General features: G+C 34.2%; 2 protein-coding genes across 2 annotated transcripts; both read left to right on the top strand.

Moving 5' to 3' along the window:
- The first annotated feature begins 706 nt into the window (after window positions 1-706).
- Window positions 707-5,358, top strand: LOC149398083 (RNA polymerase II transcription mediator). Its single transcript, XM_089615848.1, has 8 exons — window positions 707-896; window positions 1,031-1,232; window positions 1,397-1,510; window positions 1,928-2,013; window positions 2,760-3,138; window positions 3,198-3,659; window positions 3,756-4,082; window positions 4,824-5,358. Exons 1-8 carry the CDS (start codon window positions 808-810, stop codon window positions 5,154-5,156), a joined length of 1,992 nt encoding a protein of 663 aa, XP_089471974.1. The 5' UTR covers window positions 707-807; the 3' UTR covers window positions 5,157-5,358.
- Window positions 5,359-7,114: 1,756 nt separating this feature from the next.
- On the top strand, window positions 7,115-9,466 carry LOC149398082 (testis- and ovary-specific PAZ domain protein). Its single transcript, XM_089614079.1, has 4 exons — window positions 7,115-7,928; window positions 8,576-8,740; window positions 8,841-8,892; window positions 8,979-9,466. The coding sequence occupies exons 1-4, from the start codon at window positions 7,672-7,674 to the stop codon at window positions 9,078-9,080; spliced, it is 576 nt and encodes a 191-aa protein (XP_089470205.1). The 5' UTR covers window positions 7,115-7,671; the 3' UTR covers window positions 9,081-9,466.
- The last annotated feature ends 10,192 nt before the right edge of the window (window positions 9,467-19,658 follow it).

Here is a 19,658-nt window from a genome sequence, read left to right as displayed (position 1 = left end):
GTTTTTTTATGTGGGATATTGGAGCCAACCAACAAAGAGTTATGTAGAGTTGTTAAAAAAAATAAAATAAAAAAACCGTAAATCGGACCGGACCACCGATTTTTTAAATCGTCGGTTCGGTTAAAAACGATTTTTGTCTAATCCGATTTGGTCCATTTTTTTGACCGGCCTAGAGTGGTCCAGTTTGAAAACTTTAGACCGCGATTAAGAACAGATCGGACCGTCTTAATTTTTATTTTTTTTAATTAATTCTAAGACATTTGAATGAACTACTTTGAGTTGGACATCTTAATTAATATATATATTTATGTTAATATTATTTTTTTGCTATTTTCTAATTAAATTTGTATAAAAAATAAAAAAAAAATGCTTAAAATGTGTAAACAGAACCGGTTTATAACGGTTTGGTCCGATTTGGTTTATTTCTTAAACAGTCCGGTCCAATCTAAAAATTTTCAGACCATTTAAAATAGTTCGGTTCGGTTTGGAGGTCGGTTCAGACCGAATGAGATTGTGCACACATCTAAAGGTATGTCCGATGTTAATGTCAATGGCTTTTAACAATTTCGTCGATCGGTTATTCCAGTTTTTTAGTCCGTTCTCATTTAATATTTTGTGTTTTTATAAAATATTTCGCTTTTGGTGTCATAATATGTTAAGTCGGCTTTTATCACGGAAGATAAATAATAAATCAGTAAAATTGAAGTCGCGGTGAGGTAAGTTTAATTGAACACTTGCCCCAAATCCATTACTGTCCCTTCAAAACCCTATGCCCTAATTTTCTCTGTAAATTTCCCGGCGAAATACATGGACGAGAAAATCCAAATCTCCCTCGACAAGCTTCCCGTCAAGCGATTGGAGTCCATCGAGGAAAATGGCACTGAAAGATTTCCTCCGTAAACATCTCTTTTTTTTTTTTTCTCACTTCGTAACCCATATAAAAATGGGGTTTTTTTTTTTTACATTCATTTTCTCAGTAACCAAACAGACCTCAAATTGATCGAATTCTTCTTCACTTTTTTTCTGGCAGCGATGTGGATTACGACGAGAAGAGAGTTTCTCTGATCCGAAGAATCGACTTCGCGTGGGCGGTGGAGAAAGATGACAAGAAGAAGCAAAAGAAAAGCTCGGCGAAGGAGAGCTCGAGTCAAGCTTGGCCATGGCAGAGCATGATTGAGAATCTCCGCTCGGCTCAGCAAGAGCTCTCTGTCATCGTAGATCTCATTAACACCGTGAGTCTCTCTCGCATTAGCTGAATTGCATAAACTTTGTGATTCTATTGAGAAACATAATAAGCAGAAATAGAATTTGACTTGCCTAAGCAAATACCAGAGTCTTTCGAACTCTGGGTATGTTTAATTAATTATTAATTTGATTAATTATTTGGTGTGTGTAGGTAGAGGCAAACGATGCAGTAACAGTGGCTAGCATGACGAGGCCAAAACTGTTGCCGAACGAAGTTCTCTCCGAGCTCGCTGTTTCAGCTGCTACTAAGTTGCAGTGTTTTCGGGTACTATATTTTTTTTTCCATTTGTTTTTTTGTTTAATAATTTGGTGTGGAGTTGTGTTAGGAATTTTATTAACTAGAGAAGAAAAATGTAGTTCAACTAACGATTTATCAATATTGACTGACAAACAACTGTCACGCGGCTGATTTCCTCGGGAAATCTTTGTGATTGATTTCTTGAATAATATGGCATTGGTTTCATTTTTGCTTCTATATGATTGTCATATGTGTGCTTGATAAGACATTCAGAACTTGAAATTAGCTCGGTAAAAACTTGTATGCATTACAAGAAAAGGTGATTGACTAACAGATTTTTTTTTAGATGTGATTTCTATGCACTTAAATCTTTCATTGTGTCTGAGTTTTTGGATTGATTTTTTGTGTATCTTCCGACTTATGTCTCTTTTGTTTCTTTAACAGGGTCTTGGTAAATATTTTAAGCATTCAGCCAAAGCTCTTGAACAACAGGTGGCTAGAGAAGCACGGTTTTATGGTGCTCTGATTAGGTGAGCTGTTTCTATCTTACCTTGCCATCCTAACTTGAATAGAAGTTCAGTTCTTATAAGTTCACTTGAATTGCATTGCATGAATTCTTTTAGTCAACTAACTATCTTGGTTTGTTTTAAAAATAAAAAATAAAAAATAAAAAAACTATCTTGGTTTTAAATTTTTCGTGTAATTTGTTTCCAGGGGAATTTTGTTGTATTAACTTTATGCACGTATTTTTAGATATTAATGCTAAACACTTAGTTTTAGGCTATAAAATGTTTATATTTTTATAAAATGATATAAAACGTTTTTTTTATATATACATATTTATATAAATTATTATTTTATGAACTATATTGTAATATAGGATGCCCGTCAGTTTCCAATATACAAGACAAATTAAAAGCTACTTCACTCGCTTGTCTGAAGGCTAATGAAAATGATTTAATTTTTTAAATTTGTAAAGGAAGATGCACAACCAGACCAAGAATTTGTTTGTTTCGCTAGACTTTACTTCTCAGTTTTTGACAAGCATATAGATTGCAGCAGAACTGGAAAGTTGAACTATATTGTAATATAGAATGTCTGTCAGTTTCCGGTATACCAGACAAATTAAAAGCTACTTCACACGCTTGTCTGTAGACTAATGAAAATGATTTAATTTTTTTTTTTAAACAAAATTTGTAAAGGAAAATGCAAACGTAAAACCAAGAATTTGTTTGTATCTCTAGATTTTGCTTTTCAGTTGTTGACAAGCATATAGATTGCAGCAGAACTGGAAAGTTAAACGGCAGCGCGTCACAGCTCCATCGTCAGCCAATGAAGGCTTCACCATCGACCTTTTCGACAACACATTATTTGATCCAGCTTCTGTATATCGCCCTTCTTCTCTGTCGGTGGTTCGCGTTGAACACGACCCAGCTGGAATGCTGGCAATAAACTTATCACAAAACTCATGCCGTTCTCTGGAATTCGGATTTTATGGCATTCAACCGAGCGACGATATCGAAACCAATAAGAAGAAAGCATCGTCCGCACGTCACTCGAGGGACACCGAAAAAGAGGCAGTCAGTGATGACGAGTCTATTAAAGAGACACATTCACATCTTCGTCAAGTGCATAAAGCCATTTTCGATGAGCAGGTGAAATTCCTTCTCTCTGTTTGCTATGTTTCTAAGTCCTAATATTTGTTCGGTTTCAGGTGTTTGATTTGGTGAACCGCGAAGCCTTTAGCCCTTCAGTAGGGGTCAACGTGACCGGGATAAGAGAGAACTACTTGCAATTGAGCATAGGTCAGTCAAACTCCGTGTTTATATCGCTCAAGTCGTCGGGTCAAGATGATCAAAAAGCCAACGGCAGCGAAAACCAGGACTTGGAAAATGCGATTCTGCCTTTGGACTCGTTGGATGGTGTGATGCTACCAGAGGAGAAAAACGATAGCTTCGAAAAGGAGGGCATTCCGAATCGTATGAGCTGTGAGATATATCTGCAACAGCTTTTTCACGAGCGTGTGTTTTCAAGAGCCAAGGATAAGCCTGCTCTGACTGTTACTCGGGTACCTGGTCAGCCAGCAAAAGAAGGGTCTAGTCTCCTCGGTCATTTCTGCCTTTCTCTGGCCCATCGGATCTTTTCGAAAAAAGTCGTCATGGTGCTAGAAAAATTGGTAGGTATTCATTTTTTTTTTTAATTTTTTTTTTATTGTTTCCATTTCATGGTGTCGAAGATTTTCCTCGATCATCTCAGTTTTTTTTTCGGGTAGGTTTCTGGGGCGCCATATCTACAATTACTATCTCATCCCACTTGGCATTCTCGAACATCGTCGTGGACAATCCTCATGAAGATTCCCGAATCCATACTATTCGCGGGCCCACAAAATAAAACATCGCCAGAGACGCATCGAATCAAGAGCACCTCGAAGTCTCAGTTTCGGACAAAGGTGGTCGTGACCGATGATTTCATCAGCGTAGAAGGGGAAGGCGCCCCGAGCGTTGTTGGCGTCTTCAACGGAAATAGTCAACAAGTCTCGTCTTCCATGAACAAGTACGAATGTGACTTGACGGATCTTCCCGTGATTATCCTACAACAGGTATGTGTTAGATCATGTTTAAATTTATTTAGGTGGTTTATTTTTCTCCTAGCTAGATAAGGAGATTTAATAGATGCTATTTTTGGGTTATTTTTTCAATTGTTAATCATTAAGCTATGGTTGTAGATCTATTTCCCGGGTTTATGAGAAAATAGTTTAAGATAATGAGCGTAGTTATTTTACCTGTACAGTAGCTAGAGGTGGGACTTTTAGCCTCTATTCTCTTTTTAATATATTTTAGGGAAAAATTATACAAAATAGCCATTTGAAGTTATTTGATTAGCAAAATAGCAAAATATTTAGACACTCTGATCAAATATTTTTACGATTTATATAAGCAATTTATCACTTTTAAAAAATTTAATCATAGGATAAAAAAATTGTTGAATCCTAGTACTTGCACACTTTTGCTATTTTACTTATTTTAGATAAATATAAGCTATTTTGCAAATCCATTATTTTTCAATTCCCTATTTAGCTATAACACCCTTTTAGCCTCCTTTTTTTTATACCGAAATTGTCGTGAATAGTCAACTGAAAGCTAAACTTTAGCTGGTAACCAGAATTTTACCGATTTTTCTTCTCAAGTAGGCCTTCAAGGATATCTTGTAAGATAGATAAATAAATAAAATGATGAACCGAGGATAACCTTTTTCCCATCTACAATTGTAGCATATAGTTTCAATGTTTGCTCTCAATACTCCCGGGTCCTATATTGATTTTATATGATCCTTTCAACAGGTGGCGGGGCAAATTATCCGTTGGCTTCACGAAGAAGCGCTGATGGTTGGAATAAAAGTGAATCGAGATTTCCTCAGCTTGTCGTTCGAGCTCGAGCAAGGTGAAACTCTTACCTTAGTAGCACATGTGGACCCGGAGAACACGCGAGGGTGTATCTCGTGGTGGCTGGTCATGGAAGACGGGTTCGCCGAAGAAGGGAAACTCAATGAGGACTTGCCCGATGGCGGGGTATCGGAATATAGGAAGTTCTTAGGCCATTTATCGCTCGATCTTTTGTACTCGACCCTCATGGACTTGGTCGGTTTATGCACCGGAGGTAGTACTACCCTGTGACGACTAGGCTTTTAACATGTACCAATAATTTTTTTTTTTTTTTTTTTTGGGACTGGTTCAATTCACAATTTTGATTGAGCAAAAAGGATAAAGAGTTGTGTAGTAATAAGAGGAAATAGTGGCATAAATATTTATCAGTTATTGTTTTTCGTTTTATACATTTAGATACTTTTTTTTCTGCAAAAATACGTAATTTTTAATTTATGTTACTACTTTGTCGTTATTTTTTTTAAAATAAAATTATAGGTGTCGCAATCTTGTTGAACGATGTGATTTTATATAAAATGTTAAATTAAAAATAAAAACAAAAATAATTAAATTAAATACAAAAATGTTTGTTCTATCATCTATTAATCATGTTCTTCTTCTTTGATCGAACAAAGATAATGAACATCCAAAGATCAAAAACCAACCACATAAATTTCAACTTATATTTCAGAAGCATGACAAATTTATACACATGTATCGAATTCTTTGATATACGCACACAATAATTGATTAAATACCTCTTTCTCTCTCCCGTTGCTCTGTTTTTTCCTTCTTCACCCAGTAATAATCAATTAGCTCACGCCTATCCCACTTTTTTCTTTCTTTTCTTTCCTCTCTCTATAAAGCAAAATCAAGTCAATGAGTTTGATTTTTTTTTTTTTTTTTCCTTTCAAACTTGTCTAGAAAGAAACTCCAAAGGACACGCCACAAGTTTTAGCCGTGTTCCTTTTGGGGCAAAGTGCATATCATTTTATGAGGACCAATGAGTATAATATATGAACTCCATTGTTTGAAAAGTGAGTCAATATTCTCTTCCTTACTAAGCTAACAAAAAGAAGAAGAAAAAAGAAAACATTTTCAGGTTGAAATAGCTTGCTTGTCTTTACATGACACGATCTAAATATTTCTTCCAATTTTAATACTTGATTAAACCGAAAGGTGTTTTTTAAACAAGTTTGAAAAAAAAAGGTGTGAAACATTTAGCTTATGGAATGAATCAATATTGTTATATATATATATATATATATATATATATATATATATATATATATATATATATACAATGGCCTTATCCCAATACCATCCATTATCCATGTGGAAGTATGATGATGATAAGTATTAAATACTAATTTGGCGTACACTTTTATCTTCCACATTCTTCCAACTCAATCATAAAGACAAAAAACAACATTCCCACTCTTTGTTTGGTAGCCTGAGTTGGAAGATAACTAATAAAATGCAAGCTGGATTGGAGGAGAAGAAAACGGCCAAATTTCTTTTTGGAAGTGAAATCCAACTATTTTGCATTTTCTCGCTTGCCAAACGGTCACCACTAAAAAAAAAAAAAAAAAAAGACAGTTTTTCCCAGGACAATCAATTTGACAAAAGATTCACCTCTCTGGCAAATTGCAAAACATATTTTGTGACATATATAAATAATTTTCTACGATATACCCATATGAGAAACCAACTAACAAGGGTTGTATCATCGCATACTTGCATTTTATAATCTTGAATCTTGATACTCATCATCTCAAAAATAAAATAAAAATGAACTCTTTATTTGTGAGTCGTGACTTGCTTGCTTGTTTAGTATAAGATTCGAATCAAGCAACGAGAAGCAAGGGATCTTTATAATATTAAGTTCATGTTTTGAACGTTAACATTACAATATCATAAAATAAAAAATAAAATAAAAATAAAAAAAACAAAGATTATTTACATTACATCTTATTCACTCCGAGTGAATCACTCGTTTACAATTATATATAACAATAAATAAATAATAAATAGAAGCGCCTATTTGGAACAAAAATAATGACGCATCAACAGAAAGAGATCAATATAAAATATATATCAGAATAGATTAAAAAAAGGGGGAAATTAAATAGATGGAAAATTCCAACCCAAAAACTTTCTATATGAACGAAGGTTCTATTCGTGTTTGCAATTCCTTAAAATAGTTGACACATTATTACACGGACCAAACGAATCATCAAAATAAAGCACTCACATAGTCGCATTCATCTACAGCCAAATTTTCATTACACAATTCTCTCTCTCTCTCTCTCTAAAAAAAACAAAAACACCACAAAACTGAAAACAGAGCAGTTGATCAGATTACGAAAATACCCTTCCCAGCTTTCGTGCATCAGAAGAAGAACATCTTCGTTTCAACTTTCAACCACTGAAAATTCGCATTCTTGACTCGAGCAACAAGCGCAAGAGGAACAAAACCCCATTCTGGGCAATCGGAACGAAACCCCAAATCAGAATCCGGGTCTGACTTTCGACTCGTGCATGTTCGTCCCCAAATGCCATTTGGGTTTTTCGTGAAATCAGAGAACTCTGATCTGGGTTTCGCTCATCGCGGCGAACTAACGCCGAAAGATCGTTTCTTTTCGCAATTCTCCTAAATGGGTCTCGAAATTTGAACTGAAAGAAGCCTCGTCCAACTCCGAAGAGGGTTTTGCCTATTCTTTCTTTCTTTTCTTTTCCGTTAGAGGGGTAGTTTAGGGATTTCACGATGTCCGGTGGGACTCCGACGGCCGGTGGATTCATGAGACAGAGACACAGCCAAGGGTACGCTTCGAGCGGCGACGATCTCGAGGACGACGCGTGTTCGAGGCCGAGGAACACGTTTGAGCCGAGTCCGAGGATTTGGTCAAAGGTTGAGATTGTCGAGAATGTTCTTTGGCTTGTCTCCGCGGCTTTCGTTGTCTACTTTGGCGACAGACACTCCAATTTGGTCTATCTCCTTTGCCACGATGACAGAATCAGAAGGTAAGCAATCTGATTCAGAGATTGTTTTGATTTTATGTTATTTTGTGGGATAGTCTGTTGATGTGAAAATAAAATAATAATAATAAAAAACTCGGTTTTTTCGACTGTTCTTGCACTGGAGCCTTGTTGCCTATGGTTCATGTACAAAGCATGATTCTGTTGGCTTGTTAGTGACTTTTTTTTTAATGTATGATCTTTGATATTTTGGAAATTGTGTAAAGCATGAATCTTTGCATTGTTCTTGAATCAGGTTTCAGTTGCATTTTATATTTTGGAATTGATTCCTTAAAGCTTTGACGTAACTTAGTTTTCTCTGTTGTATTGAATAGTTTTCGTCAAATTTGGCGTGAGAATTCGTGACCGAAGACTGTAAGACTGTCTCTAGGTTCATATTTGTGTAACAAAATCATTGGAATCCAGTGAAGGGAAAAAGAAAAAAAAAAAAGTTCAGAACTTCAATGATTTTGTTTATACGACTATCGATTACTCGCAGATATTGTTCTTTCTTTGTGGTTTACCGCAAATAATACTCACTTCTCCGAGCCTTTGTGAACGTTCAAATGATTTGTGTGAATTCGGTTACTTTTACACTTGAACCGGTAATCATAACGGGAGGTCCAATATCCATTTTTTTCTTTCTTTCGCAGAACGCCTTTATATCTCGGGTTGGTGGGCGTGGCCGTAAACTTCATAATATTCTGTTACACGAGCATGATAGCGCTGAGCGAAAGGAGATCCGACGAGAAATGGGAAGTCATCTGTTCGTCCGCTCTTCCTTTTGTCACGCTTCTTGGCATGACCTCTTTCTGCTTGTAAGAATTAAATTAAATAAATAAATATGTCCCTCGTATTCATTTCCTATTGTTTTTGTTGACCCTCTCTCTCTCTCTCTCATGTTTTTTTCCGGCGCAGCTTCACCTTTGCTCTGTGGCCTATTTGGAGCTACTTGACCCTTCCTCTTATGGTATGAGTTTATAGAAACTTTCCGAAGATAACCTGATTTTTGTGCCTTTTTGTGTAATATTTTTTTTTACTTTTGTTTTGCTGTAGTTCACACTTTTTATGGCGAGCATGGTCACATTTCCATATTTCGTTATCGGGACATTTCGGCCGCATTATCAATATGAGTTCGATGATTTCCGATCGGATTGAAGTTTGAAATTCTAAGTAGGATTCTTGATCAAACAAATGCCCCGACGAAAATGAAGAGCTCTCTCTCTCTCTCTCTCTCTCTCTCTCTCTCTCTCTCTCTCTCTCTCTCTCTCTCCTAGTCATGGTGTTCTCTGTACTGGTTTTTCCTAATTCTTTGCCATTAGCCATTGATTTCGAGTATTAATTCGGTCGGGTGTTCCATCATTGTCTCGAGAAGGAAAAAAAAAAAAAAAAAAAGGGCGGGTCGTGATATTTTTGTGCTGTGTCCCGGGAAGATGATTTCTTATAGAGCAAAATTCTTTTGGTTACACTTGATCGTGTATCATCTGAAATCAGAATCTCTATTTTGAAATGTGAAATGGCATATATTTTCGTTTTATTTTTCAGTTGATTGATTTTATTTATTTTTAATTAGTTGTATATTATACTCTTCATGTTGTGCTTGGTAAAAAAACAAACCTGCTTTTCTAAATCGAAGTAGATGTTGATGAAAATAAGGTATACTCGAGAATGATTTCATTATCTCGGGGTTTTGCCATTACTCTTCAAAATATTTTTGTATACTTGTTATACATATCCTCGGATGTATGAATATTTTGAATTTTCAAACATTTCACAAATATCACCTTTTTAAAAAAAATCAAACCATTTTAATTTTATTTTAAATAAAATTGTAAACAACGGATAAAAAATTAAATGAAAGCGTAAACATTAAGGTGTTAAAAAATTAAGTAAAATAATATTGTAGATAACAAGGAAATTTAATTAAAGAATAAAAAATAAACAATATTTGAAAAATGTATTTGAAAATACGTGGCTAAATTCTAGAAATAGTGTTTTAAAGTATGAGATTTTTAAAATCGTGGGTGTTTAAACTCTTTTCGAATTAGTGTTTTTTCAAATTGTATATAGTTGTTTTCCTTATAAAAATGTTAAATTAAACCTCAAATAGTAAACAAATTTATTTTAAAGTTTTTGTAAAGATTATTTTTTTTTTACAATTTTATAAAAAAAAAATTCACTATTCTCTATACACATTATTTTTAGGATTAATTTAAATAATTCTACCACACGTAATTTTCAAAAAAATAAAAATTATCCGTATTGCTATTTGGTTAAAAATAAGGTATGGATGTACTTGTGGGCTTTATTTTAATAAAAACTTTCCTAAAAACTTTCCGAAATGTTTGGGGGACCAATAACTATGACACCAAAGCCAAGAAAACCCAATAACATTTATACAAAAATACTGTTTCACGTGCATGCACACACACAGAGTGTCAAAATGTGTTCTGAAAATTCAGATGGCTTTGCAAAAAAAGAAAGGCAATAGATTAAAATAATACATTGAACAATGAAAAATTAAACTATTATTGACGGACAGATTGACAATAGTAAACAAATATTCCAAGTTGTCTTTTTGGAGACTGTCTTCTTAGAGGAGAGAAAAAAACCAACACAAACGACAATGAAAAATGGTTAATTGTGAAATGCTTAAGATTAGGGGCTATAAAAGAAGATCATGTAGTTGTTAGTGGTCGGTTGGGAATTTAACGATAAATAATTAAATAATCTGTATATATCATGACGACACTAAATTTATTACCTATCTAACATGCATGTGACGAAGAAAAAAATATATAGAAGAAGAAAAGAGAAAATGTCAACTTAGCAAACCCGTTTACAAAAATATGAAAAATAAAATCATAGTAAAATGCTTCTTCTATGACTATTATTCATCATTAGGGATTCTCAACAACTAACCTTTGAAACGTTCCAATTCATCATTAGAAATGATAATTCACCGCCACTAACAATATATATCATCATAAGGTCCTTGGACTATATTTTAGGACTTGATCAAAAGTTAATGAAATGATATTCATTATTCAATACAAATGAGTAGATACTCATACAAGTACATGTCATGTTTCCTTCTAAATTCACATGTACTAATAATAACTATAGATATTTATGTATTCATTCTATTATTATTTTGTTGCATAATATTACTATATAAATGACCATTTGGTATTTTTGTGAAGCCTATCAATTATTCAACATTATCATACTTTTCTCTTGCTATTTTATTTTAATTTTTATCTCTGTGATTTATATTGCAATATACCTAGTAAAAAGATATATTTCTTATTTTTTTTAAAAAGTCATGTTATTAATGACTTTATAATGGAACCCCACTTACAAGGACTTTGTTAATCTGTTCCAAGGACCTCAACCATGCCTTGTCTCCCAAGTTGGGAAAGACATCTCTCTCTCTCTCTCTCTCTCTCTCTCTCTCTCTCTCTCTCCATAAAGGAAAAGCAAGGCTAAAAAAAGTCTGTTAAAATATCATTCATTCTTAACTTAGTGCTCAGAATAATTGTTGACGAAGGAATATATGTATAGGCACTGGACACCACATTAACAAGAAAGGAGAGATCGTACTCTTATCATTTTGACCAGCATTATTTTTTTTTAGTAACTTTTTTTTTACCGAGACAAATAAAATATATATTTATGTGGAAAATTTTGATGGTGTATAAACAAAATATTTACTTAATTTGAGGTTATGGATTCGTTTTTGCGGGTTGAAAGACAAAGTGATTTGTGATTGTGACAGTGAGAATTTTTCTTGAGATGCAACTTTGAATGGACTTGTGATTTGCGCGCATTTTCTTATACAAAAATTAAAAAAAAAAAAAAAATTGTTTAATATTATTGGGCCAGTTTGATTGTTCTTTATGTTTTTCAGTTGTTTAGGAAGGATTATATCGAAACAAGTCAAATAACGTGTTTTTTTAACGTGAAATCAAAGGAGGAGTTTCAATGATTTTGTTTCAACGTCGAATACAAATTTCATAAACTTTAGAGAAGTCATCACAAGTTTCGTAGGGATTTGATAGTTTTATAAGATCAAGGATTATGTCATTTTCTTCTGCATTATTTTTTCTTCTTCCTAATTCAGATCACATTTTGCTTGTGGTTATTTTTTTAATTATGCTACTGAATTTTCTTTTGGTGAAATAACGCAATTTGAAAGCCCTAGACGTGATTTTATGGATTTGACTCTATATATCTTGATATATTTTTTTATTCCATCAATTCTCTTTACATATTGTTTGTGTTCTTCTAGTTATATTGTGTTGTCATTTTATGGTATCTTATCTAGTTTGGCCACCTATATAGGATAATTAATTATCAATTGTCATTTTGAGTTTTTCCATTTATTTTTTAGAAGTGACATTATTGACGAAGATTACATGAAATATTATAAGGTGAAAGTGCAAGTGGCATTATTGATTAAAATTATATGATTTATGATAAATTCTAAAGGGAGATGCATTTTTATAACTCATGAGCTTGAACCCAAGATCTCTTGGACGAAATATGTGTGAAATTAACACTAAATCAAACTAATACCACATCATTTTGAGTTTCTTAATTCATAATTTTCAAGAATCATGCATTTATAATTTCGTGTTTTGTCAGGATTTCGCAATTACACAGATGAATCTTACATAGGTCAGACAAATAAATATTTGTTGGATTTTGCCTAGAAAAACGTCATTGCTTTTTCTCACTTGACATTTTTGTTAATTAATAGATAATAATAGGGCCGGATCTGTATCTTGCCCAAATTGGTCACCTCCTTTAAAATTCTAACCCAACTATCACTTAAATTAGGTAACTAGCTCAATCCACTATCAAACAATATTATATTCCTATCTTACCTCTCATTCAATACATACCAAAATTTTCGCCTCCGACTCCGAATCCTTCAATCATCCGATATTGCCTCCGAACTCTCCGTCGATTTCGAATCCTTCAATCCTCCGATATTGCCTCCGACCTCCTTTTCCGCCACCAATTTTCTGAGTTCGACACTTCCGAAAAAAAAAGTCGACGAAGACGTCTCCGTTCTCAGACTTGGAAAAAATGGTAGTAAATATTATTTTCAATTCGATTAACACATAGAACACCATAATCGAAACCCTAGCCCGCATCTCCGATCATTCTCTGTTAGATTAACTATAAAATATGGTAAATATTATTTCCAATTTGATTAACTCATAGAACACCATAACTGAAACCATGAAACTTTAATGGAAAATAATATTTACAGTCCAGCCATTCGATAGTAAATATTATTTACCATTCGAAAAAGCATAATACCTATCTCCGATCTGGCGAACGATTCCATGATTCAAATCCGATGATGAATAACTGGAAAAAAATTTGGAATTAATAAACAAATACAAACGAAGTTTTATGAAACCAAAGAATCTAGATACCTACACTAGACAAACAGAAACTAAGAATGATTAAATGATTAACCTAGACAAACAGATAATATAAGAACAATAGAAGAACATCTACGAAATCGACGATCTTAAACATCTATTCCAAATGAGTCGTCGAATATCCTGGTTGCAAATCCCAAGATAATTTTAATGGTAAATAATATTTATAGTCCGGTCATTCGGTAGTAAATATTATTTACCATTCCAAAAAGAAAAATATTTGTCTCCGATTTGGCGAACGATTCCATGATTCAAATCCGATGATGAATAACTGGAAAAAATTTGGAATTAACAAACAAGTAAGAACGAAGTTTTATGAAACCAAGGGCAATTTTAGAAGTATGAAAAATATGGATTATTTCCCTAAATAAATGGATAGTTGGGTTATAATTTAAAAGTCTCCTCATAGGTTAGCTATTTACAAATCTTATAATAATACGTGTTTTCACTAGAGTTAATGTTGAATGGATTGTTGGTTATCGAGCTCATCTCTATTTTCTACGTAAGCAAAGGAAAATTGTAATGGTATATCGAATGCATTTGTATCAATATTTGGTCATTAAGCTCTTCTCTATTTTCCACTTCAGCTCTTCTGTATTTTATATATAAATCACTATATAAATAATTACTATATATAATTAAAAGAGATGTCTATTTTTATCTTTTTTTTACATATCTATTTTATCAAATGTTAAATGTTCTTCTGTTACTAGTAAAAATTATTTTAAAAAAAAGTTTACCAAATCTTTATCTTCTTACATCCAAACTTTAAACATTTTTTTTAAAGCATAATAATGTCAAATAGAGCCATTCTAAATATTGTATCCATAATTTATATGAAGTTGTAACACTAGCTAATGTACTGATTGGCCGACTTTTTATTATTGGAATCTTCTCTAGTTATTTAATTTTAGGAATTTTTTTCCTTCCCAAAACCTCTATTTTTTAATTAAAATACAATAGAAGTTCGCCGGACCTTTATTTTTAACATATGCCTAACTAAAATATTTTTTTAAGGTACATTTTTATATTTTTTTTTTTGTACGCAAACGACACGTGAGCTAATTTAATTGAATACCTCTCGTTTGTCTGACGGAGTGGCAATTTGGGGCCGTACACGAGACACGACACGGTTACGACACGGTGTAAATGAGTTTGGGTCGACCTAAAATGGATCTGGGTCCATCCGTGTCTAACACGATTAAATCACTACTACAAATACTATTTTTCGGTGCGGAAGACATTCGAGTGCGACTTTTCGCACCAAAAATTCGCACCAAATGAGTCTTTCAGGTGCGACTTGTCGCACCCAAAACTCAAACAAGCATATAAAAAAATTCGCTGATTTTTTAATCTTTGGGTGCGACTTTTCGCACCCAAAAGTCCGTCAAAACTTCCCAATGCTTCATCAAAACTATTAGGTGCGACTTAGACGCACCTATAGTCTTAAAACATTTGAGCGGTCAACTTTCCCCCTCTTTTTTGTGAAATACTATTAGGTGCGACTTTTCGCACCCAAAAGTACTATTGGGTGCGACTTTCCGCACCCAAAAGTACTATTGGGTGCAATTTTTCGCACCCAATGTCTTAAATTTTATCGCGGTCAAATTTTTCCCCTCTTTTTTTTGAAATACTATTAGGTGCGACTTTGTCGCACCCAAAGGTACTGACACGGATCATTGGGTGCGAAAAGTCGCACCCAAATTCTAGGTCATGATATAAAACAAATCAACCCGAGCCTCACTCTCTCTCCGAGTTCTCTCTTTCCCCATCTTCTTCTTCTCTTGTCCGTGCGCGAGCTGTGACCCCGAAGAAGCAAGGAGGCCGCGAGTTGGAGCGGTGTCACCGAGCTGAGCCCCCGCCGCCGCCGCCGGACCTCAGGTGAGTTTCCTCTTCTTCTCTCTTTTTCTCTCTGTCCGACTCTCTCTCTAACTTTGTCTCCCTCTATTTCTTGTTGTAGGTCTGTAGACCTGGTTCGCCTCTCGCACCCCCACCGTCGGCTCCGATCCGACCACCGAGCACCGGCCGAGAAGAAATCGCCGACCCCTCGTCCACACGACCCAGCCAACCACCGAGACTCACCACTGGACGCACGCGCGGACCGAGAAGGAAGGGGCCGAGAAGAAATGTGTTTTTTTTGTGTGTGGGTGTGTATGTGTGTGTATGGTAATTGAGTGTGTGTGTGTGTGTGTGTGTGTGTGTGTGTGTGTGTGTGTGTGTGTGTGTGTGTGTGTGTGTGTATCCCTGGTTTGGAAGCTGTGGAGCCGGTCGCAAGAGGAGCAGCGATGAGCGGCGACGGAGATCCGGTCCCTCTCAAAGAGAAACACCTAAATGTCGCCATTTTTTTGTGACTTTTTAGGTGCGGAAAGTCCCACCTAAATGTCGCACCCAAGACTTTTAGGTGCAGACTTTCGGGTGGGGAAAAGTCGCACTTAATGATATCTTTGAGTGCGAAAATTGACTTTTGGGTGCGAAAAAAGTCGCACCCAAAAGTCTTTTTTGTACTGGTGAATAACGGGTGAACACGACACGAACATGACAACTCATTGGGACCCAATTAGACACGAATATTAAATGGGTTGTTAATGGGTAAACACGATAAAGACCCATAATGACCTAATGGATTGTGTTTGAACTTCTCTTTTGTAGTAAAAATATTATGTTGGTGGCTTAATTGATTATATGGAGTATTTTTATTAATTACTTATTCTGACTAATTTGTTATTTAATTTGATTTAGAGAATTTCAATATTTGGAAGTAAACATGTCTAAGGGCCTAAACCGATTCGCGTGTTCAAATGGGTTTAGTGGTCTAAATGGGTCTGTGGGTCTAAATGAGTTCGTGAGTTACATGGTCCATTGAGACACGATTAATAAATGGGTTTTATTGGGTTGGGTCTGGGTTTGACAAAAAAATAGTGGGTCGTGTTTGGGTTTTGCTCATAGACACAATTAATAAATGAATCGTGTCTGAGTCTGTCAAAAAATACATGAAAACGAATAAAACACGGCACAAACACGACACGTAACCCAAACTTTGTCATATAACTCTAACTCTAACACGATCCAGAATATAATTGAAATAAAAATTATAAGTGTGACTTTATCCGTTTATCATAGCAAGGATAAGAATAAGATGATGGATACATTTCCAATTTTTTTTTTTTTAGCGCAGAAAAATCACATAGCACTAATGCACTGATTTCCCATTTACCTAATTTTGGAATAAGTTTGTTTAGAATTGGACAAATATAGTTGAAACATTGTGACATCAAAACCAGGACCAAATTCTAAGGAGTGCTTAAAAATCAAAATCACAATCACAATAATTAATAGCATAAATACTTGTCACATTTATTTTCTGCCGCTTGAAGCCAAAAGAAGAAATAGAAAAGGAAAATTAATTTTTATAAAAGTGGATTTCGTTCCTCTTAATTTTTCCCAGCCCATTGATTTAGACATAAATATAATATATATATATATATATATATACACATATATATATATATATATATATTAATATATTAGTGTGAGCAGGTCGAGTAGCCAACAAGCGCAAAACTAAAGTAACTTATTGTTTTGTCTATCAATAGAGTGATTAGACTGTCATTAATGATAAGCATATAATAATGAATATTCTAGACAACGAGTCAATGACTAATCTCATGAAGCTTCTGCTAATATCAAATCTTACCTTACCTCAAATAAAAAATACATTTGCAAGCTTGTCCTGTGTTATGCGATAGTATTGGTTTTTTTTTTTTTTTTTTCAATCTTACCTTACTTCTTTCGACGTGTGAAAAAAAAAACAGAAAAACATAAATGGGGTTTGTTAATTAGCCGATGGTATTGGTTATTTTTAAAATAAGGGTTTGAACATTTAAGTACATGCGAAAGAATTTTATATATAGAGTCCACCAAAGATTAAAATAATGATACGAATACTAGTACCATTATTAATATCAATACTCTATTTTTATTAAGATAGTGACTGTTCAGTCGGTTTTTAGATTAATACATACGGACACGTGACGTGAGCTGATTTGGTCACGTATCTTCGCATCCGTGGAATTAGTGGAGAAATATTCATCTTATCAAGTGAAGAACATGAGAATCGATTTCTCAAGTTCTTACACTCTTGTAAATGGAATATAATTTGGCTTGAGAGCCCTGTTTTGCGAGGGAAGAGTGAATTTTTATTATCTCACTCTAGAGAGAGTGGAAGTAGATTGTTTCTCTTTTTGGTCTGAAATTGTGTAAGTGGAGTGACTTTGATTTCTCTTTGATTTCTAGTGAGAGAAACGGTTTGATAGAGAATTTGACATAGTCTAGTTAGAGAGAGAAAAAGTCAGGCCTTGACATGTGTTTGTCTTAGGTATTTATAGTGAGGTGATGAGGGTTGGGGTAGATTCATACTCGGGTTCTTCTTCTTTGACCGGGGTTGAGATCAATCCTACTTTGTTGAAAGTGGGGTTGCTTCAAGCGAGCCGCCTGTTGAGGTAGAAGCGGATTGCTTCAAGCGAGCCTCACTTGTTGAGATGGGAGCGGGTTGCTTCAAAGCGAGCCCCTCTTGTTGAGATAGAAACGGGTTGCTTCATGCTCTTCGGTCAAGTCTTCGAGCTTTTTGCTTTTTTTTTTTGGACTGAGCTCACCGTACTTTTTTGTTTTTGGGTTGGACTTTCATATTTTTCGAAGGAGGAAAAATCTCTGACAACAGTGACTACCAACAAATATTCCATAGATACTTATTTGAAATTTCGATACATATTATATTATTTAGAATTTACTAAGACGATGCATACCAACGATTATTCTATAAAATATATTCAAATAATACCTATTTATCATTAGTTATTCTTGGTTTTAAACAAGATCCAACTAGAAATATTGGGAAGTATATCAATATATGTAGTATTTTTCTAATAAAGTTGAAATTATGAAATTGAAAAATATTTATGACTTATTAAATTAAAAATACGGTTATATATCTAGATAATTTGTTGCTTTTTTTTTTTTTTGGTTTTAAAGTAAGCTCAATACCAATTTGGTACCGAGAGATATGACTACATAGATGATTTGGACCATGCTGCTGGATGACTTTTGGTATTAGAAAAAAAAATTAAGTATTAATGGGGTGAACACAAATGTGAACATCAAGAAATGCCACTTTATAAAGCAAACTATATATGCATTGACAAATGGGAAAGTTGAAAGCCTTTTGTTTTTTTCTTTCTATCTTCTCTTCATTTTTTTTTTTTTTTTTTTTTTGTGTACTCTTTATCAAAATTCCCAACTGTATACATTTATTGCGAATTTCCATCTCCTGCTATTTTTACTAAATTTAAATTCACAATTTGATTTTTAAAAAGTCAAAACCATAATCATATATCAAAATCTGAAGAAAAAATATTACTTGAACTCCATATGCGGCACATTTTTTATTTATTTTTTCCGATTAAAATCGACATTTTACATAACTTTGTAATTAGCAAATTTTATTTAAAAATTTGATGAAGCGGAGTTCGCTTCACCTGTCAAGGGGTCAAAAACGTAATTTCTTAGACTATTTAGATTTGTTGAGGGAGAAAAATAACGGGTCTCGAATCTCATCAATGGATTAGAATTAACGAAATCGAGAGAAAAAATCGTACAAAAAGATAGTGTGCAAGGCTTTGTTGATAATAAGGAGATAATACAATAAATATATGTAGAATGACAATGGAGACGTAAAAGAAGCATAATGAAAACAGAGAATATATGTAAACGTGCTCTGAATCGATAAGAATGTGTGTGCGACTTTTGCGAATTGAGGCTCAATTTATAGCCGTTCTCACATCTTACGTCATCCGTTGCTAGATCGTGTTATACATGGTGTTGAATTGATCCTGCCGCACATGATGAAGGTATCGTCTCTTTTGAATTTGCAACTTCCTCCCGTGGTTCCGCTTTGTGTGAGCATGAATTGTTCCACGTCTTTGACTGTAAAACTTGTCAAGTCTTTTAAGATCACGTCATCAGCTTTCTGAGAATCGTGCGCCTGAGGCAAGGCGGGTATCACTTCGCCGTCTGTGTCGATGTGAAATAACCAAGTGTTATTTTACAAACCTTCGAGACCCAAGTATCAGTGATTTCGAGGTGGGTCTAAGCTTTTTAGATCTATGCGCATAATTTGGCTCAGGTAGGACGAAGTCCCATACCAACAACATTGTAAAACATTTTTGCAACTAATTTATTATTTTAATATATATATATATACACCAGATTAGTTTTTTTTTTT

This window comes from Urtica dioica, chromosome 5, assembly GCF_054948205.1.
Source record: "Urtica dioica subsp. dioica isolate 48M chromosome 5, U.dioica_male_clone48M_v1_H2, whole genome shotgun sequence".
Lineage (NCBI taxonomy): Eukaryota > Viridiplantae > Streptophyta > Magnoliopsida > Rosales > Urticaceae > Urtica > Urtica dioica.
This window is presented reverse-complemented; position numbering and strand designations above follow the sequence as displayed.

Bases quoted from the DNA above. Each gene is read 5' to 3' on its own strand.
- LOC149398083 (XM_089615848.1), top strand. From the start codon at position 808: ATGGACGAGAAAATCCAAATCTCCCTCGACAAGCTTCCCGTCAAGCGA. The intron at 1,233-1,396 runs GTGAGTCTCTCT...TGGTGTGTGTAG, and splicing joins TCGTAGATCTCATTAACACC to GTAGAGGCAAACGATGCAGT. The intron at 1,511-1,927 runs GTACTATATTTT...TTTCTTTAACAG, and splicing joins CTAAGTTGCAGTGTTTTCGG to GGTCTTGGTAAATATTTTAA.
- LOC149398082 (XM_089614079.1), top strand. From the start codon at position 7,672: ATGTCCGGTGGGACTCCGACGGCCGGTGGATTCATGAGACAGAGACAC. The intron at 7,929-8,575 runs GTAAGCAATCTG...TTTCTTTCGCAG, and splicing joins CACGATGACAGAATCAGAAG to AACGCCTTTATATCTCGGGT. The intron at 8,893-8,978 runs GTATGAGTTTAT...GTTTTGCTGTAG, and splicing joins ACTTGACCCTTCCTCTTATG to TTCACACTTTTTATGGCGAG.